Source organism: Eublepharis macularius, chromosome 1 (genome assembly GCF_028583425.1).
Source record: "Eublepharis macularius isolate TG4126 chromosome 1, MPM_Emac_v1.0, whole genome shotgun sequence".
In the NCBI taxonomy this organism is placed as follows: Eukaryota; Metazoa; Chordata; class Lepidosauria; order Squamata; family Eublepharidae; genus Eublepharis; species Eublepharis macularius.
Window position 1 is genome coordinate 251,306,338 of NC_072790.1, and position 27,911 is coordinate 251,334,248.

Sequence of the window (27,911 nt, forward strand, 5' to 3'; positions counted from 1 at the left end):
CCTGCAGTTGACGATCCACCTGCTACATTTCTGCCTGTTTCAGTTGTTTAAAGGACATTCGTTCTGCTCAAAGAAACATGGACGACCTAGACAGAGGCTGTCCTTTAGCTGCCAGTAGCTGTGCAGGTGAAAAGAAGGGCAGTTCTACTTGTAACTCTCGAGGGCTAAGATCACGGTTTGGGACCCAATGGCCTGGTCACTGCATGCTGCACCCAGCCATTCCACAACAGCTTCCCCTGCGCTCATTGAGAAAGCCATATGACTTATTAGGGGAGGAATCACTGCCACACAGGTGTGTGTGAATTGGGGGGGAGGGGTTCACAAGTTTCCTAGCTGCAGTAAGGGAGATAAGAGGAAGCACCACATCTATGGAGGGAGGAGTGCGGGCTATACACAACATGGCACTTGTCAAACATCTTGATCAAACTTTTAAGATTCAGGTGTTGAAACCTAGGCTTCTCCACATACAAGGAACAACAATCTGGGGGGCAACCTTATAGGACAGTTGTGTAGCTAGGGTTGCCAGCTCTGGGCTAGGAAATTCTTGGAGATTTGGGGGTGGAGTGTGGGGGGAGCAGAGCTGGGGGAAAGCAAGGAGCTCAGCAGGGATGTGATGCCATGTGACTCCACACTCTGAAGGTCCCATTTTCTCCAGGGGAACTGACCTCTGTTGCCTGGAGATCAGCTGTAATTCCAGGAGAACTCCAGGCCTCACCTGGAGGTTGGTAATCCTGCTCGTTGATTTCATTGCAGCTTAGGAAGGGGACCTTCCTCGCAGATTACACCCTTTTCAAAATATGGGCAGGGTTCACCAAAGTGAACCAGCTCAGAGGACAGAGACTCAAACGACAGGGTTGTCAACCTCCAGGTTTGTTTATTTCTTTTGTTCACTTTTTTCACTGAGACTCACAGCCAGTTTCATGTGCAGGGCTGACACATTCCCGCTGGCCCATCATGCACAGGCATTTCCCTGCCCATATGTGGTAGATTCAAGCATCTCGCTGTCACTGGCATTAACCACACAACTAGTGAGCCCTTTTGCCAGTAGGTGGTAGCAAAACTTTAAATGCTGCAATGCCGTTCACCTAGTGTTGTGATGCAGAGGGGAATTCCTTTCTCTGGATTTCACTTTTTTAGATCTAGCCATCGATTCTTGTTATCTTCTTTTTCTCTCTTCTCTCGAGGGATTTCTCTTTCATTCCTCTTTGTAGAGAAATCAAGGCACTTTTTTATCATTTTCAGCCCTTGCAGTTTTTATATTTCACACTACAGGGTCATGCTCTCACAGGAGAGGGAAATAGGCTCATCGGGTAGTGGGATACCTCCGGCCAAAAGCCCCTGACTTAAAAGATTAAACACACACACACACACGCACAAATCACCGTTGCATCAGTGGTGTGGTGTCATTGCTGGATCAAACCCAGAAGTGATGTAACAATACTCTAGGATCCTACAGTAGTGTGGCATCACTTCTGGGTTTGGCCCAGAAATAACATCACACCTTCAATTGTGACAGCAATTCCCCATATCCCTGCCTCCCAGTCTTTTGCGGGTTGCCAGCCGCCAGCTGGTAGCCCTGATAGGAAGGTCTGGGAAGATATTCCCTGCCTCTGAGCATCTACAGAGTGAAATTCTGAAATTGTGCTGACCCTCTCTTCCTGCCCCACCTCTATTCAAACTTCTCTTTGATCAAAACTGCGTTGATGAGAAACTGACTGCAAAGTCCTACAAAGAGGAAAAGGAACAGATGGTTGGATTTCAGAGAGGAGCTTGGAAAAGAGGAATTAAGGGACGTTCTCTTAACAACGCTACGTTTGCCACTTTGTAGTTTGTCTCCATGGGAAGAAGAAACAGGGAGGAGGGAGAGAGATGCGGACCACTTCTGGGATCTAGAGCTGTGGGGCACCATTAACCCTTTTAGTCTCCTAGATATGTAAGGCACAAAAGGCATCTTGGTTAAGAAGGTACACCAGGCGATTCTGAAATTTCCACTTATAATGGAAAGGTGGGAGCTGCTGTACCATAGTTAAGTGGTTGAGTTGTGAATCAGCACTCTGCTGATCTGACTCCCACTACTGTTATGAGCTCTGCAGGGATAAGAGTAATACCGACTTTGTTCACCGCTCTGAGTAGAGCACTGATCTGTCTAGAAGAGGGGTATATAAGCACAATTGTTAGTATTATTCAAAGAATAAAGATCTTTCAAAAACAGTGTGTAATATGGCTGTTCAAAGGACTACATGGTGGGACATAGGGAGAGAGGTGGCCCTGTCTATATAAGGGACCAAGGCCATGAAGCCAGTTGGTGTAGTGGTTAAGAGCGAGGGACTCTAATCTGGAGAGCCGGGTTTGATTCCCCACTCCTCCACTTGAAGCCAGCTGGGTGACCTTGGGCTAGTCACAGCTCTCTCAGAGCTCTCTCAGCCCCACCCACCTCACAGGGTGTTTTGTTGTGGGGATAATAATGACATACTTTGTAAACCGCTCTGAGTTGGCACTAAGTTGTCCTGAAGGGCGGTATATAAATCAAATGTTGTTGTTGTTATGTGGATAGCCCAGGCAAGCCCAATCTTGCAGACCTCCAAGAAAGACCAGGGTTGCAGAAGGCAGCAATGGCAAACCACCTCTACTAGTCTCTTGCCTTGCAAACCCCAGCAGGGGGTGCCATGTCAGCTATGACTTGACAGCACTTTCCACCACCACCACCACCACCACCAAGGTCATGAAAGGCTTTGCGTGTGATAGCCAAAGCCTTGAATGGAGTCCAGTAACTGATGGGAATGCAACGGAGTGATTGCAGAATGGGAGCAATGTTCCCTCTAAGCAGTGCAGTGTTGTGAGCCAGAAATCCAATTTGTGAGCAGCAACTTGCAAGTTGTGAGCGTGCCTTTTCGAAAACCAGAATCCATTTGATTAAAAGACTTTTGATTTAGGTTGTCTGAGGCATTGGTATTGGGTGCCATCAATATGTTGATGACACCCACTTAGGCATGTGGTTCTCAAAAGCTTATGCCTCAATAAAGTTGGTTAGTCTTAAAGATGCTACTGGACTCTTTACTATTTTGCAACTACAGACTAACATGGCTAACTCCTCTGGATCTACAGAGAAGAAGAATTGTGCATCATCCAGCCCCGCCATGCACTCACTCTCTGGCTATTCCCTTCTATGTTTTATATAAAAAGGTGTTGTGAAGCATGCCTGCAAATGGCTCAGGCACCATTTCTTTCCACAGGCATCAGTGTATTGCCAGAGTTTTCTTTGCATTTTGGGCAACATCAGGCAGATGAGCTTCATTAAGGGTTCCTCTTTGCCCACAAGCAAATCCTAAACAGAATGTGATGTGCAGTCACCCCTCCCTCTACCTCTGCGCTGTCGATTGGCATTTCCTGTCTCTTCTGTGGCCAGGTCTGCAGAAAGAAGAAGGAAGCTGGCTGAAGTTGCAGGGGGAGCACCTATTTAGCTTCCAGCTGAGAGCTGTTCATTGGAATAGCCTAGAACTGGCCTTTAGTCACCCTAGAGGCTTCATGGCTTTAAAACTCTTTCCTTTTCTCTTTGTGAGTAATGGTCATGGAATCTTTGAAATGAAATCAAGACATAAAGCATAAAGTCAGCACTGAAGTCCTGCCTTCTCCTTGCTTGCCATTCTGTTTTATTACACTGTATTGCAATGATCTATTCTCCCCTAAAGATATAAGCAGAATGCCGTTGATGTACAAAAATACTGGTAAAACTGAGGCCGCAGCTCCCCACTCCCCAGGGAGTAATTTAACGAGAGGACAGCCTGTCTTACCAGCCCGTGTAAAATTTCCAGATTCAGACCCTAGCTCTGTCATGAATTTTCCTTTCCATGCAAGTCTTCGTGACTGGGAAGTCAATTTTTTGTGTGCATGTAAAATAGATTTCCTTAGTCATGAATTTACACACACACAAAAAGAGTATTTCCCTACCTGGAGCTGGCAACCCTAGGAGTGTGAAACACCACCGCCATCTCCTCCTCCTCCTCCAGCACCCGCGCTGGGCCAGAGAGGCTGCTCGGTGGGTTGGTGAGAAATAGCATGGGTGCCTGCCGCTGCTGCCGCCACCTTTTCCTACAGCACTGGGCCAGAGAGGATGCTTGGCGGGCTGGCGAAAGGCCTTCCACACCCGGCAACGGGCCTGGGTAAGGCTGCACGGATGCCTGCCACAGCTCTTTCCTCCGAGGGGCCAGGGAAAGGCTGTGTGGGCGGCTGCCGCAGCATCTTCTCCAGAGCCCAACGAGGGGCCTGGGAAAGGCTGCGCGGGCGCCTGCCTTGGCTCCTCTTCCAGAGCCCAGCAAGGGGCCAGGGAAAGGCCGTGCGGGCGCCTGCCACGGCTCTTTCCCCTGAGCCTGGCGAGGGGGGAAAGGCCATGTGGGCGCCTGCCGTGGCTCGTTCCCCCGAGCCTGGCGAGGGGCTGGGGAAAGGCCGTGCTGGCGGCGGCTGCGGTGCCTCCTCCAGAGCCCAGCGAGGGAAAGGCTACACCTTTCCCTCGCCTGCCGCAGCTCTTCCCACAGAGCCAAGGCTCCTCCTCCAGCGCCTTCCGTGCGCTGGGGCTTCTCAGCTCTGCGCTGAGTTGTAACAATTCCTGCGCCGTAGTGCAGGAACTCACGTTCGCGGGAACCCTGAATGGGAGTAATACTGATGCTTCGCCTAGTCCGGATAATAATTGAACTTTTTCATTCGTTTATTGAACGTTCCTGCTGTTTGACTATGTTGACTTAACACTGTGTAATCCATCTAGAGTCTCAGTGAGAAAGGCGACTCTATATAATGCAAATCTTACTATATAAAAGGCTAAGCGTATTCAAGACAACTCACTTCCTACCCTGGTGCACCTCCAGATGGCGATGCTGTGGAGGGAAGCCCAGATGAGGCAGCTGGACCTCCAGAGAGCACACCATGGCGGGAAGTCCTGGCTGGGATCAGGAGCGGAGCAGGTGGCAATACCCACCCTCTGCCTTCACCTAGGTGCGATCAGGAGTGGAGTAGGTAGCAATGCCTACCCCCCACCATCACCCCACTGGGATCAGGAGTGAAGCAGGTAGCAATGCCCATTCACTCAGCACCTGTGGCAATGCCTGCTCCTGGCCAAAATCAGGAGTGGAGCATGGGGCAATGCCTGCCCCCCTTCACTTGGCCAGGATCAGGCACGGAGCAGGTGCCAATTCCCACCTCCCATTCAACCTGCTGGAATCAGGTGTGGAGCAAGCAGCAATGCCCCCCCCCACTTCACCCGGCCAAAATCGGGCACAAAGCAGGAGGCAATGCCTGCACCCCCCTTCACTTGGCTGGGATCAAGAGCAGGTGAATATGCCCACCCTCACTTCACCCAGCCAGGATCAGGTACGGCGCAGGAGGCAATGCCTGCACCCCCCTTCACTTGGCTGGGATCAGGCACAGAGGAGGTGGCCATGCCTCCCCCCCCCCTTCATCCAGCCGGGACCAGTGACGGAGGAGGAGGGAATGCCCGCCTGCCCCCCCACCCTTTTCTAGAGCCCATTGTATTTTCTCCCACAAGAGGCTTTTGTTGCTAGTAAATAAATAAATAAATTGTGTCTATGAATTATTTTCCTAATAAATAGGATGCCTCTCTTTGTCTAAGCTGGGAGCCACTCTCTCTCCCTGTGTCCCTCAGTCATCTCTGCGTGGTTTTCCACAGAGCAGCTGATGCATCCCCAGGTCTCTCTCTCCTACGGAGCCATCACCCCATACCTCCACGTATGTGCTGCCGGCTTCTCAGGCCATTTTGCCAGGAAAAAGTAGCCTTTAGATTAGGCTTCTCTCTCCTTTCTACTACAAGAACGATATAAATTGGAATCTTCCTGAATAAATCTTTTATCTTTTTACCCGAGGAGTTTCTTTACCCCGCACGATTCCACACTTTGATAACTGCCTAACTCTGTTCTCCTAACCAACACCTTTCCCAATCGCTCTCTGGCCCACAGCCCTAGTTTTTAACAAGTCAGCCCCAAAGTGGGCGGAAACTTCTGCATGAAGGAGGAGGCGTGGAAACCTCTTCTGCCTTTGCTCCATTTCTGGGAAGAGTAACCTGGTGCTGTCAGGAATCTAGGCTACCATATTACACTCCCCCCCCCAAAAGTAATCATATCAACAAGCCTCCAAGGAAGATACAAGGAATTGCCTGTGTTCTTGAAGAACAGGAAAGACTTCATGGGAAAAAAAAGCGGTCCCCCAAGAGAAACCTTGTCATTTTTCCTTGGGCAACAAATCCTTGATGAAAAACTAGCAATGGCATGTCGTTTTCCTGACTCTTTCTTCCAAACCCATGGGAAGCCTTTGGGGTAACCCCTCCCGTCCTCTCCCCTGCCAAAATGAAGAGTCAAGCCATCCTTTATTAATCCTACTCTCACTGACTCCCCACTGTCGAAACTGTTTGAGGTGGGTAACCATGTTGGTCTGCAGTAGAAAAGCAAGACCAACTAGATTTTCCGAGTATGAGCTTTCAAAAGTCAGAGCTCCCTTCATCACATACGAGGAGTGGGGAAAAGAAGAAATACTAATAATCCAGGCTGAGGGTGGGAGGGGTATTGTAAATTGGAGTGTCGGGAAGCTAGCTATATACGTGTTGTACTTAGCTTGACACAGCCTAGGTACAAAGTTCTCAGCTCCACAGACCTTAAAATTATTCTTTTAAGCATTATATACAGCGATGGTTCTTAGCAAGTATTATAATCATGGTGGCTTTTAGCCTATGTAGTCTGTTTCTGCCGGCAGAAAGGAACTTCTGCCAACAGAGAGTGAATGATAGTTGCTGATGCCCTCTCCCACTGCAGCCTTCCACACTGCACTCAGACCTAGTCTGGGATGGGGTCGCCTGAACTCCACAGGCAGTGCTTTTTGGGGAGGATATGCAGGGAGCCAGGAGCTCCGTGGCGCAGAGTGGTAAGCTGTAGTACTGCAGCCCAAGCTCTGCTCATGACCTGAGTTCGATCCTGGCGGAAGCCAGGTTCAAGTAGCCGGCTCAAGATTGACCCATCCTTCCATCCTTCTGAGGTCGGTAAAATGAGTACCCAGTTTCCTAGGGGTAAAGTGTAGATGACTGGGGAATGCAATGGCAAAAAGTCTGCCAAGAAAACTCGTGATGTGACCCCCCGCCCCATGTGTCAGTAATGACTCGGTGCTTGCGCAGGGGACTACCTTTACCTTTTACCTACGCAGGGAGCTACAGCGGGTGGTGAGAATCAGTGAAGTTCCATTCCACGAGAAGAGCTGTGCTCACGGCTTATAGGATCCAACTCAGCAATACTGAACATATGAACTCATTAAACTGCCTTCTACTGAATCAGCCCCTTGGTTTATCAAGGTCAGTATTGCCCACCCAGGCTGGCAGCCATTCTCCAAGGTCTCAGGCCGAGCTCTTTCACATCCCCTGTCCCTTGATCCCTTTACTGGAAGTGGTACCTGTGCTTGGGCACTTCTGCATGCAAAGCAGAGGCTCTTCCACTTGGCCACAGCCCCTCACCCAAACGCGAAGCTGCCTTAAACTGAATCAGCCCCTTGGTCCATCAAGGTCAGCACTGTCTACTCAGGCTGGCAGCTGCTCCCCAGGTTCTCAGGCCGAGGTCTGTTGCTCTGAGAAACTGTGATGGTTTGTGTGACGCAGTCTGGCCTGTGCCGCATCCTTTGAAAATACAAATTGGTACCAACCATTTCTCTTCCGTACTGTAGCACCATTTCTTGGTGCATAAAGAGGGAAAAACTTGACTGACCTGAATCCAAATCTTGTTTTTATCTTCTCAAAAAGGGCTTGTCTCAAATTGTCTATCTCAAGAGGGTGTGTGAGCACCAACCTCTGTTCACTGGGGGTGGATGGAGGGTAGGAAAAAAGATTATCCATCCACGATTTTTGGTGTCAGCTCTTTCCTTCAGAGTCTGAGGATTTTTTTTCCAAATAGAGACCACACCTTCTCTCTCTCTCCCGCCCACATCATTATGTATATAAGATCTCTTTGGGTATACAGATTACAAACACCATCCTTCTCCTGCCAGACATACAAGCCCAGACTGCAGAGATGTCTATATATCGGGAGTTAGTGAAGGGATCCGGTCAGGAGATATCAAGGAAAGGTAAGAAAGGGTACATCTTATGGGTGGGAGGGGGGGTGGACCAGCAACGGAGGGTGACCCAAATCTTTACAGTATGCTGGACAGCTTCTCAGAAGCTCTGCCTGGCTATCGTTGGCATTGACGGTCCTTTGATCAGAAGAGGTATAAATGGAGTAAATAAATAATACATAACAGTGTTTGACACTGCAGGAGCGTTGTCCTGATTGTGATCAGGCAGGGAGCTGATGAGTGCCGTTTTTACAGACAGACAGGAAGAGAAGGCCTCTGGGCTGCTCACTCCAGGCTCTTGAAGTGCCTTGAAAGGTGTTTATGTCGTAAACAGAATGGAACATTTAAATGATTGACAACGGAAACAGCAAAGGCTGAGACAATTTCCTATTCTGCAAACTGGAGTTTTTCAGTTCGGTGATGGAGATGGGGTTACAGGAGGGAAAGCAGCACATGTTGTGCTGCTGTTGTGGGGCTGTTGGTGGCAGCACTCATGCGTCAATCCAGAGGAATGCCCGTTAGAAAGGATGAACAGCCAACCCCACCTGCATGAGGTTAAGACCACAGGTAGTTATTCCTCAGAAGCAAAACCTAGTATCTCACTCTGACCATTTATTTTAGTTAGAAAGAATTCAGTGGCTCTAGATTCCAAGGAGGCTTAAAGAAGGATCCACCTGGTCGGCTTGTGCTGATAAAATCACCATGGTTATGATGAATGTATAAAAAAAGAATATAAACATAGCCAAATGTCCTTAAAATAACTGCTCACCCACTCATTGAAGATATCCAAGAGTGAGTTTTTATACCTTGCCGAGAATGTTTTCCCTCAACACCCACCCTTGATATCTCTAGTTGGAGGTTTCTTGGATGAAATCTAAATAAAGTCCTGAAGAAAGAGCCATTATGAAGCCACCTTAGACCCTATCTCAAATTAAGGTCTTGACCGGGGATGGTTTTCTGGCCAAGATGCCCAGGGACTGCTTGGGACAGCACAATGCAGAAGGGGCTCAGCTCTCTCAAACCTTCAGAGGGACGGTTGGTGTCCGGCATCATCTCCTGGCCCCCCTCCGCCATCAGCCTGGTTCAAGCCAAGCACTTGTGGCCCATAGGCCTTACAAGCTGGGACCCAACTGGCGACTCCATAGGCCCAGTAGGTGACAGAGGCCCCTTGCTCGGGGTGACAAAATGCCTTGAACCATTGTTGCCTTTAACTAGAGATGCCGGGACCTCCTTTGAGTAAAGCTGATGCACTACCCGTAAGCCAGGGCCCTCAACAATACAGATTGCCTCACTATATCAGATCCATCATAACCAACACGGTCCCTAAAAGTGACCCACTGGATGCTCATAAGCAGGACCGGGAAGTGATAGTGATTTGTGCACTGCACCCAGCACTTGCAGGTATACTGCTTCTGGACAAGGAGGCTCTATTCATTGCTGTAATGGCAGAATGTTTCTGCAAAATATATCTCCCATGATGGCGAGGGTCCAATAATAACAGCAGCAGCAGCGACAACAATAATAATAACATTCAATTTATATACCACCCTTCAGGACAACTTAATGCTCACTCAGAGCAGTTTACAAAGTGTGTTATTATTATCCCCACAACAATAATCACCCTGTGAGGTGGGTGGGGCTGAGAGAGCTCTGAGAGAGCTGTGACTGACCCAAGGTCACCCAGCTGGCTTCAAGAGGAGGAGTGGGGAATCAAACCCGGCTCTCCAGATTAGAGTCCTGCTGCTCTTAACCACTACACCAAACTGTGTTTCAGACCCTCAGTGCTGCTGAGTCCCACAGGAAGTAACCCTCGGCAGAAGTATGTCCCATTTTATTCTGTTCGTCTTACTTCCAGGAAGGTATTCAGATTGCAGACAGAGTACCCTCTGGCTGGCATAATTTCTGCTTGGGCTCGCTACAGCTCAGCCCCAGTATCTCTTTCCAATGTCAGGGCTGAACCTGTGGATGTGTGTAAGAATAGATGTAAGGGCCTCTGAGCAGGTGCAGATGGCTTTCCTCTTTCCACTGAATAACTACAGAGAGTCCTCGGCCACCAGGGATTTGGGGGAAGGTCTCTTGGATTGCAAAGTAACATTATCAGAGAATAGTTTTAGATGGGAAGTCGTGTTGGTCTCTTGTAGAATGGCAGGATTTTGAGTTCAGTGGCACCTGAGAGGCCAACAAGTTTTTCAGGATGTAAACTTTTAACAAAGGGAGCTCTGACTCTCAAAAGCTTTCACTCTGAAAATCTTGTTGGTCTCTAAGATACCACTGGACTGAAAACTTGCTATTTTCATAGAAGACACTTGACCCTCCACAGGTTTTTCCCCCCTAGGAATTAAGAATTTGCTGGAATTAGAGGAAGAAGGAAATGGGGGGGGGGGGGAGTTGGCAGTCTTGAGATGCACCGTGTAGCAGAGCCAGTTGAAGATGTTTTGTCACCCCCCCCAAAAAGATACAGTTCTCTCTCACACACACACACACACACATACATACACACTCACCCCTGGTTAGGTCCAGAAGAGAGCAACTTGACTTTGTGGGAAACAATCTACTATCTCTGGGAATTGGATTTTCTCTCCCGTTTAAGATTCCTTACAAGGAATCATAGCCCCATGGCTTCTGAACGGGTCTTATAATTGCTCTCTTACCTCATAAGCAAAAAAAGAGTTTTATCACACCTCAAAGACTGACAAATTTATTATTGCATTGATGGCCCTTGAATACGTAAGTGCTGAATTACAAGTTAACAACAGGCTTCCTAGTGCTCAACCAGCTTGCTGTGAAAAACTGATACCCACGTATCCACTACCCTATCGAAATTCCTATGGGATAGTAAAACTGTCACCCGGCAAATCATATCTGTGTGTTTCATAATACTCACAAACACACAGAGCTTGGAAGCACACTTTCATTCGAAGAAGAACAATGCAGAGGTTTGAAGAACTGACCCTGGTCCTGTTCTGTTATAAAGCGGTTCTTTTTATACTACAATTGAAAGAACAAATAGTGTGTTTTGAACTCAAGGTATCAGAACATAAATGCAGAATCTAGGGAGGGAAATATCTACCATTCTGAATTGCCAGTGGGGCAGTGTTTGAGGTTGAACACACATGAATACAGGAAGGTGCCTCATAAGGAATCAGACCATCCGTCCATCAAGGTCAGTGTTGTCTACTGAGCCTGGCAGCTGCTCTCCAGGGTCTCAGGCAGAGGCCTTCGTATCACCTGCTGCCTGGTCCTTTTAACAGGAGATACCTGGGGGTCAAACCTGGGGCCTTCTGCACGCCAAGCAGATGTTCTAACCCTGAGCCACAGTCTACCCAACAAACAGACCTGTTTGTGCCAAAGTGAATCATCCCCCATGAAAATGCATGGCTTACGCCTGCCTACTGGTAACGCCAACCTTTCAGTTCTGGCCTTGCACGCTTCCTCAGAATTCAAATGTGCACAATCACCTGCAGCTCCAGTCTTGCAAAATCCAATAAAATGCAGGTGCGGCCTAGAAGAATCATTGCTAGGCAGCATATTGCCAATCGCTGGTTTGGAAACTAAGCAGATATGTTTGCAGACTGGCTTCAATCCCACTAAAAAGAACCAGCGTGGTATAGTGGTTTGACTGTCAGTTTAGTATCTGACAGTCCTGGGTAAACCAGTGGGTGACCTTGGCCCAGTCACACACTCCCAGTCTAACCTACCTCACAGGGTTGTTGTGAGGATAAAATGGAGAAGGGGAGAATGTTGTATGCCGCTTTGGGTACCTGTTGGGGAGAAAAGTGGAGTATAAAGCATAAGCATATCACGTTGGATCCAACCAGCTTTTCTGGGGGCTTCCCTTTAACCGCAAGAAAGGATTCTGGAAGCTGTGTCGACAAAAGCTGTGTTGGAGGGGGGTTGAAGTATGGATAGGAATGGGGCAAGTTTAGGCAAAAAGACTGGCTGGGACCAACTGGGTTCCATTACTAGCAATCTACTAAGTATGCAGGGTTGCCAACTTCCAGTAGGGGCCTGGAGTTTTCCCAAAATTACATTCAATCTCCAGAGTACAGAGATCAGTTCCCCTGGAAAAAAAATGGCCACTTTCGAGGGCAGAATCCATTGTACGCCAGAGTCTAGAAGAAACTGGAGTCTGGAAATTCCTCCTCAGACACCCCCTCAGATCTCCAGGAAATTCTCAAGCTGAAGTTGGCAGCCCTGTAAGTGTAAGACTTCTTGGCAATGAAGAAGTATTGCAGAGACGATGAGGAAGGCACGGAGGCCATGCCCTTCCTGACCCGGTTGCAAATATCACCCCCTCTCGTGCCATGTACACATTATATCAGGGTCATTCCTCTATACAGCTGAGCATTCCTGCCAGGACAATTAACAACGCTTCCGTGCTTGATATTAGGTCAGACCAATACCTTATCTATCATAATATCCTCTCTTGGTATGGGGGGCGGTGCCCACAATTAAGGGATGATCGTATGCTGCCTGGTGAGTCACTCTCGGTTTCCGGTAATCAATGGCTTAAAGACGCCTCCTTAAGGAAGTCTGGTCATGGGCTCATTTTCTCCCGATATTGAATCCTCGGTATCTTTCAACACAAGTTTCTAGGTAATCTGAAAGAGGCGGAAGGACCTGGCCCAACTGGTTTCCTTTTGTAATAACCATGTGGAGGAAACACCAGGCTGATGAGAGTCAGGCAGCCCAGCATTGCTCACGCTTATCTCTTCAGATGCTAATGGGAACATTATTTTGCCACTCGTTGATGAGGATAAGGTTAGGTCAGAGAAGGCCACCAGGTTCCTGCCAAGGTCTATCTTTGCAATTTGCATTCATGGCATGCAGGTGGTATTTAGCATGACGTACCCAGAAGGTGGCCGGGAACGTGGCATGCAGGTGGGCAGATGGGTGTTCCCATCCCGAAACCTATTTTGCAGTGAATTAATGAATGGGTAAGTACCGCCAGACAAGTGTGGTCTGCCCAGCTGGGCTGCTGAACATTCCCTTGTACAGCTCTTGGTGGGGGGGGGCAGCCTCAGCCTGATCTTGAGGTAACTGCAAAAGAGTCCCCCACCAAGCCATAAAATGGTCTCCTGGAAGAAGTCAGCCTGTTCTCCTTTTTGCTGTTTTTTAAAAGAAGATGCGCAATGAAGAGATGGGAAAATTCCAGAAATGTTGAAATCATAGAAAGGAAAAGAAAATGTGGTTTGGGGGATGGATGGGAGGGGGCTGAAATGTATGCAATATTTATTTTCTTAGCGGCTTGGGAGTAGAGATGGGCATGAACAGAAAAAAACGAACATGATGTTTGTTATTTGTTGCCATCCACGAATACGAACAAACGATCATTTACAACAATGACCTGTTCACGAACATGTTTGTGGTTGGATGTTTGTGGGGGCCAGCAGGCTCTCCTCCAGCCATCATCTAAGCTTGGTCAAGATCCCTACCTCACCACTCCGAGAAACCTGACCTGAGCAGGCACCAGGAAAGGTACCAATAATAAATAATAGCATGGCCCCGGAGCCTGGCAGTAGCTCTGGAACCTGAAGGGGTAGATCCCCATTCCATCACACACAAAGAAAATTCAAGCTCTAATGCACTCACCCTGTTTGTGCCCATCTCTACTCAGGAGTAGAGCATCTGATGGGTGTGGGAACTCCAGGTTCAATCCCCGGCATCTCCATCAGGAAAAACAATCGAGTAATGGGTGCTGGGAAAGTCCTCTGCCTACCACAGACCATGGAGAGTGGCTGCCAGTCTGAGTAGGCAATACTGACATTGATGTACCGATGGTCTGATTCAGCATAAGGCAGCTTTGTGTGTTCAGACATCATAAAGTTCCAGAGCTGGGAGGGATCTTGTAGGCCATCGAGCCCAACCCCCTGCTCCATGCATGAAAACCCAAAGCTAGAGGTTCCCCTATAGAAGACCGCTCAACATCGCCAACAAGACAAAGCCCACCACCTCCTGAAGGAATCAGATCCTTTGTCCAGCCGTTCTCACCATGAAGAAGGTCCTCTTATGCTCAGATGAAAACCACCCTCCTGTAAATGAAGCCCCTTTGATCTAGACCCACCCTCCAGATCAGCCAAGATCAAATCTCTGCCCTCTTCCATTTGATGGCCCTTCAGGCATCTGGAGATGCATTCAGTGGCGAGGAGTGGGTTGCCAACTGTGGATGGGGAAATTTATGGAGATCTCAGGGTGGAGTTTGGGGGTGGTGGGCTTTGGGGAGGGGAGTGACCACAACGCCATACAGTCCACCCTTCAAAGCAGCCATTTGCTATTATGGGGAATGCTGCCCTTTGAAAACATAGCAAATGTGGGGAGGAGAGCGGCTCATTCCATAGCACCCTCTTTGCACGCCCCAGGGCTGACTGCAGTTTCTGAGACAGAAAGCTGGACCAGATGGTCTCACCCACTGCAGCAGTTCTTGTTCTCTCTTGCAAATAAGATGACTCTCTCTCTCTCTCTTATTTTATCTTCTCCCCCTTTAAAATTTCACAGAGCAATGTGGATGTGGCACCGGCCCTGGGTATGCAACACCTCTGGACGCCATGAAAGGTAAGCACTTTTGACTCTGCCCCGGAGCTGCAGGCCAACCACATTCCCTTGAGCCTCCACCCAAGGGTGCTTTCTAGAGAGTGCGCCCCTTTCCCATAATTCACCCATTCTGGAGTGAATACTGAAAAGCCTTTCTCTAGCAGCATTTCCTCTGGGAACTGCCTGTCTTCTTACCCCGAGGAGAAGAAGGATGATTGCCAAGCCAAGGTGATATTTCATTCACCACCTGTCTGGGGTTCGAACATCAAAGTGTTCTGGAACCAAGTGCCAAGTCTGCTTTGCCATCTTATGAAAAGTATCCTGGAGCTTGCTGGGAAGACTTCTGTGTGAGTCAGGGCCAAAACGCCAGCAGATCTTCCCAGCACTAATGAAAGAGCAGTTTCAACCAATTTAGATCGGCAAAGGAAAGGTGCCCATTTTCTTAATTCCTCTAAAGTGCTAACAAGAGCAAATGGGCCTCATTTTTGGACTACGGAAACCACAGGGAAGTAGGAGAATTAAACCTCATCTTCTTTCCCCAGTTTATAGGCTGGCTGATGGGGTCAATGCTGCCTAGAAAGATCTAGAAGGGTCTGGGAAGTGTTTGGGCCTAGGGCGAGTGACAAAGGGCATTCTCTGTTGGGTGTCCACTCCGTGCTTGACCACAACATTCCAAGGAGATCATTTCCTGTTGCTTGTTTTGGAACAGAGGAAACCCACCAGGAGAGACTATGTCTGCTCCCCCCATTTTTATTGATCACATTATATGTGGGCCAAATTTTGCCATCAGAGAAAATGCCCAGACCAGGGCCGTTTCCAGATGGCTTACCTGTATCCAGGATGTCGCGCCACGTTTCGGATAGCAACGTCGCGCAAAACTCGCGTGAGAAAACGCGATATTTCGCGTTTCCCCCGGCACAATCCGAAACGTGGCGCAACGTCCTGGGTGCAGGTAAGCCGTCTGGAAACGGCCCATGTTCTAAACAATGAAACAATGAAGAGGTCCAGGAATCTGGCTTCCTCTTCTGCAAGAAGATTACCCTGGTCAAGAACTGTCTTGAGACTTTTCAAAAGCGTTGACTATGTTTACAGAATTTCTTGCACTGGCGACAGGGCAGAAGAGTTTGTGTAAAAGAAATGCCAAACCTAACTTTCTTTACATTCTAAGAGTTCACTGCTGTAGTTGAGGGTTGAAGGGGGTTACTTCGAGAGAGAAGAGTTTTTTAAAAAAATTGTCTTTTCCAAGTGTTCCTTTTCCAAGAGTGTTTTGCACCTGCATTTAACATGTGTTTGTGCCATCGAAGGATCTTTCCAGTTTTATGTCAGGTGCGGGAGGGGGTGTCCTCGAAAGAAGGACAAGATCCAGATCTCCATTTTCACAAAAAGCATACTGTGGTTTTAGGTGTTGTTCAACCAGTTGGGCAGGCTAGTGGAAAGGAGGATTTGGCACAGGAAGAATTGAATTGGCATCTAACACGTTGCCGCAAGATTTGCTAGAAGCTACACGCATTCATGCCATGGACTCGAGGAAACATATTCTAAACATATATTTCTTTCCTTGAAAATCCCAAAGCTTTGCATTTCTCTAGTTAATAATACAGCCCTACAATATTTGGGTAGAGAGACAGCATAAAAATGTTTAAAGAAATCAAAATAAATACATTGTATATTCACGAATCATCAGAATATTTCTTAAAAATCAGGCAGATGAGACAGTCTTAGAGTAAATGAATCTTTTGCAAGCAACAAACGAATAGGATCAAAGGTCTTGGATAAAGAAAGCTCTAATTCCTTTTTAAACGGTCCCATCTCTTGACTCCTGAATGTCATCTTTGCTTCCCAAGGTCCCAGGGAGAGAATCATCTACGTTCCTTGCGTCTTAACCGGCACCGGCCTCCAAGCACCTGACTACCTGGCCACAGTAGATGTGGATCCACAATCTCCTTGTTACTCCCAGGTTCTGACCAGCAATCTTTATCAATTGGAAATGTTTTGATTTGCCATTCCTCAGTTTAAGTTCCAGGGATTAAGACAGCCAAGGGAGAAATGAACGTAAGAATTAATCCTACTGGGTAAAACCAGCTATGGCCCAACAAGGACCTCCTAGATGTCTCTGAGGAACCCACAATCAAGGCCTGAAGGGTCTGATGTGGGCTGCCCTCAGCATCTGGAAGTCCTCACGAGGCACATGGAGGTTCTGTTAAGCTACCAGAACCATCGATGGCCCCAGTCCGCATCAATGAAGTTGGCTAATCCTTTTTCAATGCCATGAAAGCTAAAGCGAAACTCCCTGGTAGAGAATATCATTCTTCCATTGTGATAAGAAGGACCTTTGTGCTTATCCTGAAACCAATGCCAAATTAATGGAGGGGAGAGCATCCCAAATTCTGGTGTCATGCAAGAGGGTTCCATCTGAACTGCAAAGACAGGCTGATCCATTCCCTTGCTCTTTTACCTTACTGCAGATGTAGGCAGAGTTGTCCCACATGAGCCCGGTAGGACTTGGGGGTGAGTGAGTGGGTTTGAGATTCCCATAGGCGCTCCAAGGTTCTGGAAAGAGACGCTCTTTTTTCTTGGCTTTGAGCCTTTGTAGCATCTCCTCGGGCCAGCCTTTTGTTCTTGCTGCTTGAGACAACTTTTTAAATAGGCATCAGGCTTCCCTCAAAGCACACCTCCTGGCACAGGTTAGGCAAGCGGGTGAGCCAATGACTTCAAGCAACAATACGGCAGACAGCGGCTTTGGGAAGCTGAGATTGTCTGGTGTGACAAGATAAAAATGTACAGGAAGTTGTAAAAGGCAAGAAGGCTTCCTTGAAAAACTGGAAGTCCTGTTCGTAGGTGAAGGAGAAGGGGCCCAGACTCTGGCCCAATAAATGAAGAGGAGGAGATAAAATACAAGGAGCAAATTGCTAAAGGTATTTTTAAAAATAAGATTTTAAAAACGTGTATCAGAACATGAGCTAAAATTGGCCATTGTTCCAAAAGGCTGGGAAGTGGCAAAGCTACACTGATTTTTGAAAAAAGGGTCCAAAGAGGATCTCTGGAACAACAGACCAGTTAGCCTAACGTGTTCCAGGGATATTAATATAAATTGTTATTAAAGACAGAATCATTAAGTGCATCAAAGAACAAAGCATGCCGAGGGAAAATCAGCATGGCTTCCACAAAGAGAAGTCCTGCCTCGCCAAACTTTTGGAATTCTTTTAAAATAGCACATGGATAATGGTGATCTGGTAAAAATCGTGAACTTGGTCTTCCAAACTATGGACAAGGCCCTCACCAAAGACTCCTACATAAGCTTAGCTTTATCCTTTTATGATTAATTTTTTTAAAATAGTAAGAGGTAGAGTAGGAATAAATGGACCGTTCTTGCAATGGAAGTAAGCAAGCAGTGGAGTCTCACAAGGATTCATAGTGGGACTCGTGTTATTTAATTTGTTCAAAGAAGGGCCGTTTCCAGATTGCATACCTTCACGTGGGACGTTGCGCCTCGTTGCGGGGAAAATGCGAAATATTGCGTTTCCTCGTGCGAGTTTTGCGCGACGTCGTGCAAAACTCGCGCGAGGAAACACGATATTTCACATTTTCCCCACAATGAGGCGTGACGTCCCGCGTGAAGGTAAGCAATCTGGAAACGGCCCTTATCTGGAATTGGTGGTGGGCAGTATAGTGGCCAAGCGTGCAGACAATACCAAATTATTCAAGACAGTGAAAACCAAAGCAGGTTGTGAACAGCTACAAGAGAATTTCTCTAAATTTGGGGAAACGGGCAACAAGGTGGGAAATGAGGTTTTATGTGAGTGTAAAGTCATGCACTCTGGAACAAAAGATCCTGACATGTTTGGAAGCCAGCCCAACCAAATTAGAGTTCGTTTGTTTGTTTATTTCGGTTGTCCAAGTTAGGATTTTTCCTACTGTAATTTCTGAATTATAAGCCATAGTTTGTAAAAGGACATTTGAGATTGATTTCCATTCTCTATAGCTAGCGACTGATGTTGACAGAAGGATGAAAAGTTATTCCTAAGAATGAAAAATCCCATCCCCGCCCCACAAGCCCATCTCTTTGAAAGCAGAATCAGTTAATCAAATGGAGAAAATTGGGCTAGCTCCATTTGCATACTTACAAGTTCCCAGGAACAAATTTCATATAATTTTTTTGTAAGTGCTTAGTAAGATTTTGGGCAGCTTCCCTTCAAATAGACAACCCCCCTAAAGGTACAGATAGCGTTGCAGTCTGAGAAATATGACATGCCCAGAAACAATCCCAAACTTGTCAAGAATCATTCAAACTTGTAACACCAGTTTGGCCGTTTTGATAGCAGCTGTGTCAGTGGATTAGATAGAAAAAGAAAATTAACACGACTCTGCCCAACGGCTGTATAGTGTCTAAAAATAGGCAAGAGTTAAAGGGAACAGAGAAAAGGAGAGAACAAGGTGGGAACAGGTGAAGAATGGAACGTCACACTGGAAAGCACAAGGGGCTACATCACATGCCAATCATAAGACTTTGGAGTATCCAAAACACTTCATGGGTCTTATCTTGTAAGTCTTACAGTGACCTTCTAGGATAGGCCAGGATTATTCCATAGGAAGGGCTATGGGACCTCATTTTAGGTTACCATGTAAGGTCATGGTGAAGGCTAGACAGGATGGTGTAATGGTTAGAGTGTCAGACTAAGGCTTGCGGGACTTGATCCCAAATCTTTACCCAGCCATGAAGCTTGCTGGGTGACACTCAGCCAGCCACTCTCTCAAGCCATCCTACCTCACAGGGTTGCCATGAGGATAAAATGCAGGAGGAGAGAACCACATATGCCATTCTGAGCTCTTGGGCGGCAGGGCAGGATGAAGGCATGAGGGCACAGAGTGAGTTCCCTCCGAAATTCCAATTTGAAGGGAATCTGACACACTCCTCCATGGATGAGTTTTGAGGGAAGCAAAAAAACGTATCAACCAGCAAAATGTCTCTCTAAACATCCCCAGATTTTAATGGTAGTAAATCAATAAGCAGTTACCCTTCCTTCTAGTTTGTTTTCTCAGAGATTACCCACCCCCAACTTTCCGACTGTTCCTCCACAGAGGAGTTTTCTGTCCCCGCCTGGCCTGCAAAGGTCTTTAGCAGAAAAGCTTTCCCGCTGCAAATGTTGCGGAGATTAAGCTGTGCTGTATTTTGATTGGTGTGATATTTTTAGTACTTTTTTGTTCAAAATTTTATCGCTGCATGAAGTTATTGTTTGACTTGACATCTAAATGGTCTTGAAGGCAGCAGAGGTGGCATAAAATGTCTTAAATAAACATGAGTGGAGAGACCATGGAGTTTGGCCTGTCTCCTTTCGAGATTGGCTGATGACCACAACGGAGAGGTGGCCCCTTCAGCAGAACTCCCTCCCTTGTGAAGTCCAGCCATCATCTTCTCCTTCAGGAAATGGTTTCCAACATTTCTGCTCCAGAGAACTTTGGAGCAACATGTTGCATGTGTATATATGAGCATCCTGCCATGCTGTATCTTTTTTAGCTTACGGCCATGTTTAAATGGTGTAGTACCTGCTTTGCATGCAGAAGGGGCCTTGACTCTATCCTTGATGCCTCCAGTTAAAAGGCTACGAGGCCTCCTTGTCTCAAACAGATCTTGTTCCATCCAGGGAATGCAAACTGTGCTGCCTCGATTTGCCACAGGGCTATGCAGAGAAGCGAGAGCGGGTTTAACCTTTCAATATCCATTTGGTTTTGTTGTTCAAAGTCAGATTCTCAGCTTTTGAAGGAGAAAAGACATGTTCTTGCAAAACATCCACACACATACACTTTTACAATGCCAGTAAAAAAGGAAGGAGTCCAGTTTTGAATAGAGAAACTGAGCAGAGGCTGACAGATTAACCCCCCCCCCCGTCCCTTCCCTGCACACCCTGACAAGTTTGCATTTTATGGACAGAACCATATGGGTGACCTTCATTCCATCTGTTCAGGCCCTCAGATAACAGGCCTTAGGAAAGACTTTTTTTCTGTCAGAGACCCCAGAGAACCCCTGTCAATCTCCATGCGGAGCGCCTTCAGCTTGGTCTGATTGGAGACAAGCCAACTTCCCGTCTTCCCCTGCAGGTGATCCACCGCCTGCCCATGCCTTACATCGACGATGAGCTCCACCACAGCGGGTGGAATGCCTGCAGCAGCTGCTTTGGGGACACCACCAAGAAGCGGAACCGGCTGATCTTCCCTTGTCTTGGATCCTCTCGCATTTACGTGGTGGATACGGGGACCGACCAGCGAGCTCCCAGATTGTATAAGGTACGTCTTTATTAGAGGAATGCAAACCAGGCCTGGGAATGGGGGAAGCTGAAATTTTGGAGGAGGAGACCTGGGGTTTGAGGAGGGTCACAGAGTGCTTGGAGATCAGCTGCACTGGGCCCTAAGAAGGAATAAACAATGGATGAGGATGTGAAAGGATTACTCATGAAATTTGCAGATGACCCCAAACTGGAAGGAGTAGCAAACACCCTTAAAGACAGAGATAGACTTCAACAAAATTTGAACACACTGGAAAAGTGGGCAGATTTTAATAAGATGCGATTTGACATGGGTAAGCGCCAGGTTCTCCACCTGAGTAACGATAATGCAAAGCATGCACACTGGATGAGGGATACACTTCTGGGTAGCAGTGTGTGTGAACGAGATCTTGGAATACGGGTGGATGGGAAGCTAAATAGGAGCAGTCAGTGTGATGCGGCAGCAAAAAACCCGATTGCAGTCTTGACGTGTAACAACAAAGACATAACGTCCAAACCACAGGACATCGTTGTCCCACTATATACTGCATTGGTCAGGCCCCACCTAGATTGTGTGGTGTTCTGGAGGCCTCATTTCAAAAAGGACGTGGACAAATTGGAACGGCTGCAGAGAGCAGCCAGGATGATCAAGGGCCTGGAGACCGAGCTCTACGAGAAAAGACTGAGGGGCTTGGGAATGTTCAGTCTGGAGAAGAGGAGGCTGAGGGGAGACATGATTGTTCTCTTTAAGTATTTAAAAGGTTGTCACTTAGAGGAAGGAAGGGAGTTGTTTCTGTTGTCAGCAGAGGATAGAACTCAACGAGTTTAAACTATAAGAGGGAAGGTACAGGCTGGACGTTAGGAGAAACTTGTTCACATTAAGAGTAATTCATCAGTGGCATTGGCTGCCTAGGGATGTGGTGGGTTCCCCCTCATTGGCAGTCTTCAAAGAGTACTCAAAAGGGGAAAAAAAGGAAGCGTGCCACACAATAAGGGGATAACTGAATTCTCTGAGGAACCTGCATAAATTTAATAATTCAACAAGTGAGTTATACCCTATGTGGTAAATGTCCACTAAAAGTGCTAAGTCCAAATAAAGTGAGAGAGTACAGTCCCAGAAATTATATAATCAAAGTTCAGACGGCTGTATGTTGACCACGACGTCGCGTAGTCATGAGGGGAAGCACCCGTAGCAGCGGCAACGAGCAGTACCGGTCCGATCCCAATTTGCTCGTTTCAGAGGTACTCTTTCGTCAGGCCCACATTAATTTACACTTCCAACATCTGATACAAAATACAACACCGTCGGGGTAGCTATTCACAAACAGCAAAGTCATTCAGCATCACGGACCTAGGGGGGTGGTGAGCTCCCCCTCACTGGCAGTCTTCAAAGAGCGGCTGGACAAATATTTGTCGGGGATGCTTTAGGCTATTCCTGCATTGGGCAGGGGGTTGAACTAGATGGCCCGTTAGACCCCCTCCAACTCTATGATTCTATGAGTCTAAAGCTGAACTCGGGGAGAACAACATCAGCCAAAACCGGCCTTAATGAAAACAACCCTCTACATTCAAAATAGCCACACTACCATATCCCATGGCCAATGCAGGAAAATATAAATGTCATACGCTTATAAACTGGTGTTGTTTACACGGTTTATTGTATTGTATGTAGTAGACTGTTTTTATTGCAGAAAAGTGGACTATAATGGAAGTAAGTGAATAAAATACTACCTACGCAGAATTCATAGATGGATTGCAATACAATTAAAACCACTGGGTTTTAGAAGACGTGCGGTGCAATCCTAACGAGGTGTAAGAAATAAATCCCATTCACTTCAATGGATTTAGAAGAAGGTACAGAGAAAGTAGGAAGGAAAGTCACCCATGAAATCTGAAGGTTAATAGAGACGAGAAATTGGGAAGAATGCATCTTTTTGAGGGCTCACAGACCCAGGAAAAGCTGGCTGGAATAAAAAGATTGACAGGTCATACAGTCTGCTAATTCTTATGGCTCCTCCTGTTATCTTTCTGCATACCAAAGAGGGTACATTCGTGAGACAGCACGGGAGAATCAAAGCCAAAACATCCACACATTCCCAAGGCCATCTCCTGTTGTAAATCTTTGGCCATGGTTCCATCCCCCTGTGACCTGAGGCAAGGTGGTAAGTTAATTACAGTCAGATGCAGGACAGAAAGATTTGACAGTCCACCAGGAACATTTGCAGCTCAAGCTCCACAGAAGTGAATGGGTTGGTGCCTAACTGCAGGGCAGCATGTGCGTGTGGAGACATTTTATCTCTGGCGACCAAATGTCTCATCAGTCTCAAGGTCTGATTTGTGGTTTCCAACTCCTAGATCGTAAAGAAGAATCCTCTGCACCAACCCAAGGAAAGGTGTAACCGCATTGCAAATTCTCTTTCTCTCCCCTCTGCAGGTGATTGAACCGAGGGAAGTTTTCCAGAAATGTGACCTGGCTTACCTACATACCTCTCACTGCCTGGGCAGCGGGGAAGTCATGATCAGTGCAATAGGGGACCCGCGTGGCAATGCAAAAGGTACTTTGCAGAATGGATTCCTGTGTGGAATCCCACTTGAGGTGGGGAGGGTCTTGACAAACAGCAGATTGATTGGTCCAAAGTGGGTCCATGTATCTGTTGGGATAGTTAAAGAACCTATCGTTGATAACTTGTGTTTTTAATTTAAGTTTGTCTTAATCGGTGTTAACGGGGAGAAAAGAAAAAGGAGGAAAAATACAAAAAAACGCACAGTCTCCAAATACTCAAAAAGACGAAAAAATATTGTTAACCTTACTACATTATATTATAAAGAAGCCCGTATGTCCACAAACGTATCAGCCCTAATATCTGCTTGAATTGTAACTGTATTTTGATATGTCAGTTTAGACATGAGAAAATTTTCCATGTCCCCATAATCCCATACTTATTATGGGGAACTAGGGGGATTTTTAACAGAATGTTACCCATCGTCTTGATAAATTGTATGAGTTTCAATAGATAAATGGGTCAATTAAATCTGCGTTAGCCTGCGCATGAACAAAACCCACACTTCTGAAGCAAAAAGCATTCAGTGGCCTGGATCCTATCATTCTGCCCAGCTAAGTACATAGCCTTTCTCTGGTGCAAGTCTTTCTCTTGTGCAAGATGCCAAAGGTGCCTTGAGCCACAGGAAGGAACCATACCTAGTTGAATGATGTGGTAAGATCCAACTTTTTGGATTAAAATGATGTATTCAAATGTGCGGGGAAAAGGGAACTTCCCTTCCAGAAAAGCGCTTGCTACTTCATCCATGCTTGCTACTTATTTGCTTGCTACTTAATTTGGAATCAAGATGTTGGTCTTTATTAATTGGGAGCACCTTTTAAATTGATTAATCAGATGGATTCATTGCCTCAGTGCTGCAGCCTTAATATCTATACATCTGCCTGTCCACAAAAACCGAATTTGTTTTGGGTTCCTTTGATTAATTTCTTCTCCACCCCTTGGCAAGGGATTCAGGGTGGGAGTGGCGTGCATGTTTTGAGCGTGGATCTTGTTTTTCTGCCAGGTGGCTTCGTCCTTCTGGATGCAGAAACCTTTGAAGTGAAGGGGACCTGGGAGAGACCCAGTCAAGCAGCCCCCAAAGGGTACGATTTCTGGTACCAGCCAAGGCACAACGTCATGATCAGCACTGAATGGGGAGTGCCCAAATTCTTTGTTAACGGGTTCAACCCAGCGGACATAGGGAAAGGTGAGGCCTCGCTCTGTGGGAATGCTTAAAACTGCCTTGCATGAAATCAGCCCCTGGGCCAGTCTTTTGTAGAGCAAAATCATCATGGAAACTGTAGGCACTGGGCTAGGAAAGGTGACTGCCACGTTTGCTCTGGATTTAAAGAAATTTGGAGTGAGAAATCGGACAACAAGGGTAGGGAAACACGAGCACTGCCCCAGAGCCCAACTAAGACGGGTGCAAAATATAATCACAGCTGTCAAAATTAAATCCTGTAATGCTTCCTCTTTCGTTTGGAGTAACTAGGCATGTTTAATTCTTAAGCCAGGTAGCAGTCTGCTCAGAGGCATAGTAAGGGCAGTAAACCAGGCAGGCTGGCTCTCTTGCAGTTTTTCATGGGTCCTCTGCCTGCAGCCTAACTTGATAAATTGCATCTAGCCACTGGCAAATGGGGTAAGGAGATATTGGACAATAGCAGCTATTGTGATGTTGCTGAGGGTTTTTTTATCAGAGAGCGTCTGAGCAGGAGCATGCTATCTGAACCACAGGAATCATTCTTAATTTTCTCTGCAGTCAACGTGGTTAAAAACGATGATTTAAAACATTTTTTTAACATTTAAATTGGAGTTTTGAAATTTAAATCAGATGGCTTTGACATTTTGAATGTTTCAGCTGGCAGCTAATAGGTCAAACCAGCAGCATAAAACAAAACAGAAGTCATTGAGGCAGGATTAACAAACATCTGGAGGTGAGAAAAGAGATCAAGATTCAACAAAGCTATTGATGGGACACAATTCTAATTTAAAGGCTCGCAATTTCTGAAAACTTTTCAAAGGAAGTCTAACATAGGAACTCTTCAAGTTCAATATTCGGGTCCGATAGCACCTTAAAGACCAACTAGATTTCCAGGGTGCCAGCGTTAAGAGGGTTTGTTACCACATGTGCTCCCTTTCACGAGTTTCTTTAGACATGTGTGGACTCTCTAACTTGGGTTTGGGACATTCACCCGGAACCACAACCAGTTTCGGGGAAACAAACTCAGCGTCAGGAGGAAACCTCTTCTAGCTTCCTGGCTACCTTGGAAAACTGACACACTAGCCAATTAAGGGGAGTAGAAGGTGATTTAGGGATCTATTATTTGGATAGTGAGAAGGCATATTCAAAGTGCATCTTATAGCCTAATAGTAAGTACGAAATAGCCAGTATTTATTGAGGTAATTACGGGGGTACAGGAATTGAAAGGTACTCGAGCATAAAAACAAAGCAATTTTTGTGTTCAGAGGGACGTGTATGAAGAGTTATTTTATTTATTTATTTTTATTTATTTATTTATTCAATTTATATACCGCCCATCCCAGGGGCTCTGGGCGGTGAACAGTTAAAATCAATAAAAACAAAAACTAAAATCAATATACAAATAATGAAATAAATTAACCAGGTGCAGTGGTGGGGAGAACCTTCCCCACCCCAAAGGTGGGAGGCCGACATGGCACCGCCCCCTTCAATCACCAAACGCCTGGCGGAACAGCTCTGTCTTACAGGCCCGGCGGAACGATAATATGTCCCGCTGGGCCCAGGTTTCCATTAGTTAGATGGGAGGAGAGAAAGTAGAAGAGAACTAAGCTTCTGGCTGAGAGGGAAGGGACAGAACGAAGAGAGAGAGAGAGAGAGAGAGAGATTTAAAGAAGGGGAACGGAGAGTTTCCAGAGGAAAACAGTGAACAGGAGTTTACCTATCCTCAGTTTGCTGAGCTGGGTAAGGTATGTTGTCTGCTTGGACGGTCCAGAGATCAAGAGAGGAGGACTTCAGGCAGGGCTTCTCAAGGTCCCAAGGAAAAGTTGGATGGTTTTAGAAGAGCAGAGTGAGCAGCCTCAGAGCCAGCAGAGGAGAACAACAATAGTTGTAGAAGACCGCACAAAAGAGTATCAATGAAATAATTGTAATGTCTAGGAATCCAGGGTGAGTCCTGGGTGTGAATCTATAGGCTTCCTGACTTTGAATGAATTAGGAAGGGGGTTTACCAGAAAGGTAAGATAAGGCAATTGCCTGTAGGCAGAGTGGACAAAAAGGGCTGGCAAGGTGAAGGTTTTGCCCATGTCTGTGGTAGATTGATAGGAGACATTCAGACAGGGTCAGTTCATGTAAACAAGTCCATCTGGGTGCCTGATAGTAATCAGATGTATTAGAAAGCATGGAACTAGGCCTGGAACCTATTTAAAAATATAAAATTGGGGCTCCGCACTAGTAGGAGGGCAGCAGAGTAGCATTAATTGCAGATAAAACATGATGGGTTATTCAGAGGTTGTTGGCTGGTGTAAGAAAATAACAAACTGATGCTTAGCTTAAGTTTAGAAAAGAAATAAGAGTTCTTTATTAGAGGAACTCCATACTCTAATAGGAAAGAGGATAGATTCCTACCTACCTGTCTAGTCTAAGGATGGGCATGGATGGCAGGACAAGTCCTGCATTCGTGGTGCAAGATGGAGAGATGAGAGAGTTGTGTGCAAAAGGGAGGAAGAGAAGGATGTCACGAGATTAGCAACCTACACATCAAACGATAGTTCAGGGCAGTAAGGAGTAAACAGACGCCTTGACCTCTCTGTCTTTCTAACTTTCTACTTTGTCCCTCTCTGAAACCTGAGGAAAGACACAACAGTTTTAAGCCCTCCTCTTCTGACAAGATTTGGTGCCCAGGAAAACTGTTCCTTGTAGATGAGATTAGATTGACAGGTCTAGGTGGGCGCAAGCCCCTGTGGCAATGGGTAGGCATGCAGATGCCCCATCAGCGGAACAGACTCCTGCCCAAAGTTATGGCCACTCACAGCATAGCCTGAGAAGAGCCTTAATCTTACTGTCTCCAAAGTACGGCATTGCTAGCTCCTAAAATGGCTGCCAAAACTAATCTAGCCAAGATGGAGTCAGAACAGACCATGTACCAGGGCCCCCCAGATAGGAAGGGGACCCCTGGTGACAAGTCAGAGCTCCCTTCGTCAGATATGAGGAGTGGGAAAAGGAAGACTGTTGCATAGTGGATGATCCAGTTGTAGCCAATGAAAACTCCGAGCGATCAATGACCCTTCAGTATCCAGGTCACCCAAACTGTGAGTCTATGACTTTGCGGGGGGGGGGGGGGGACGGACCCATCCATTGGTTAATGTTTGATCAGTCGTGTTCCAAACCAACAGTACCTTCTGTGGATTAAGGTTAGTCTATCTGGTAAGGATACTGGTTCATAGAGCAAAGAGTGGCAAAGGATTGGCTCTTTGGGGTCAGCTGCTTCCTGGGACCCGGAGGATTGTG

The 27,911-nt window shown here is 46.7% G+C and overlaps 1 protein-coding gene across 1 annotated transcript in view; it reads left to right on the plus strand.

Moving 5' to 3' along the window:
* The first annotated feature begins 8,024 nt into the window (after nucleotides 1–8,024).
* The window catches only part of LOC129329976 (methanethiol oxidase-like), a 35,836-nt gene continuing 15,949 nt past the window's right edge, over nucleotides 8,025–27,911 (plus strand). The window contains exons 1-6 of the mRNA XM_054979755.1: nucleotides 8,025–8,106; nucleotides 14,590–14,646; nucleotides 16,470–16,582; nucleotides 20,722–20,907; nucleotides 23,320–23,440; nucleotides 24,450–24,632. Of these exons, the coding sequence (XP_054835730.1) occupies nucleotides 8,052–8,106; nucleotides 14,590–14,646; nucleotides 16,470–16,582; nucleotides 20,722–20,907; nucleotides 23,320–23,440; nucleotides 24,450–24,632 (715 nt within the window). The 5' untranslated portion in view covers nucleotides 8,025–8,051. The remainder of the gene's footprint in view (nucleotides 8,107–14,589; nucleotides 14,647–16,469; nucleotides 16,583–20,721; nucleotides 20,908–23,319; nucleotides 23,441–24,449; nucleotides 24,633–27,911) is intronic.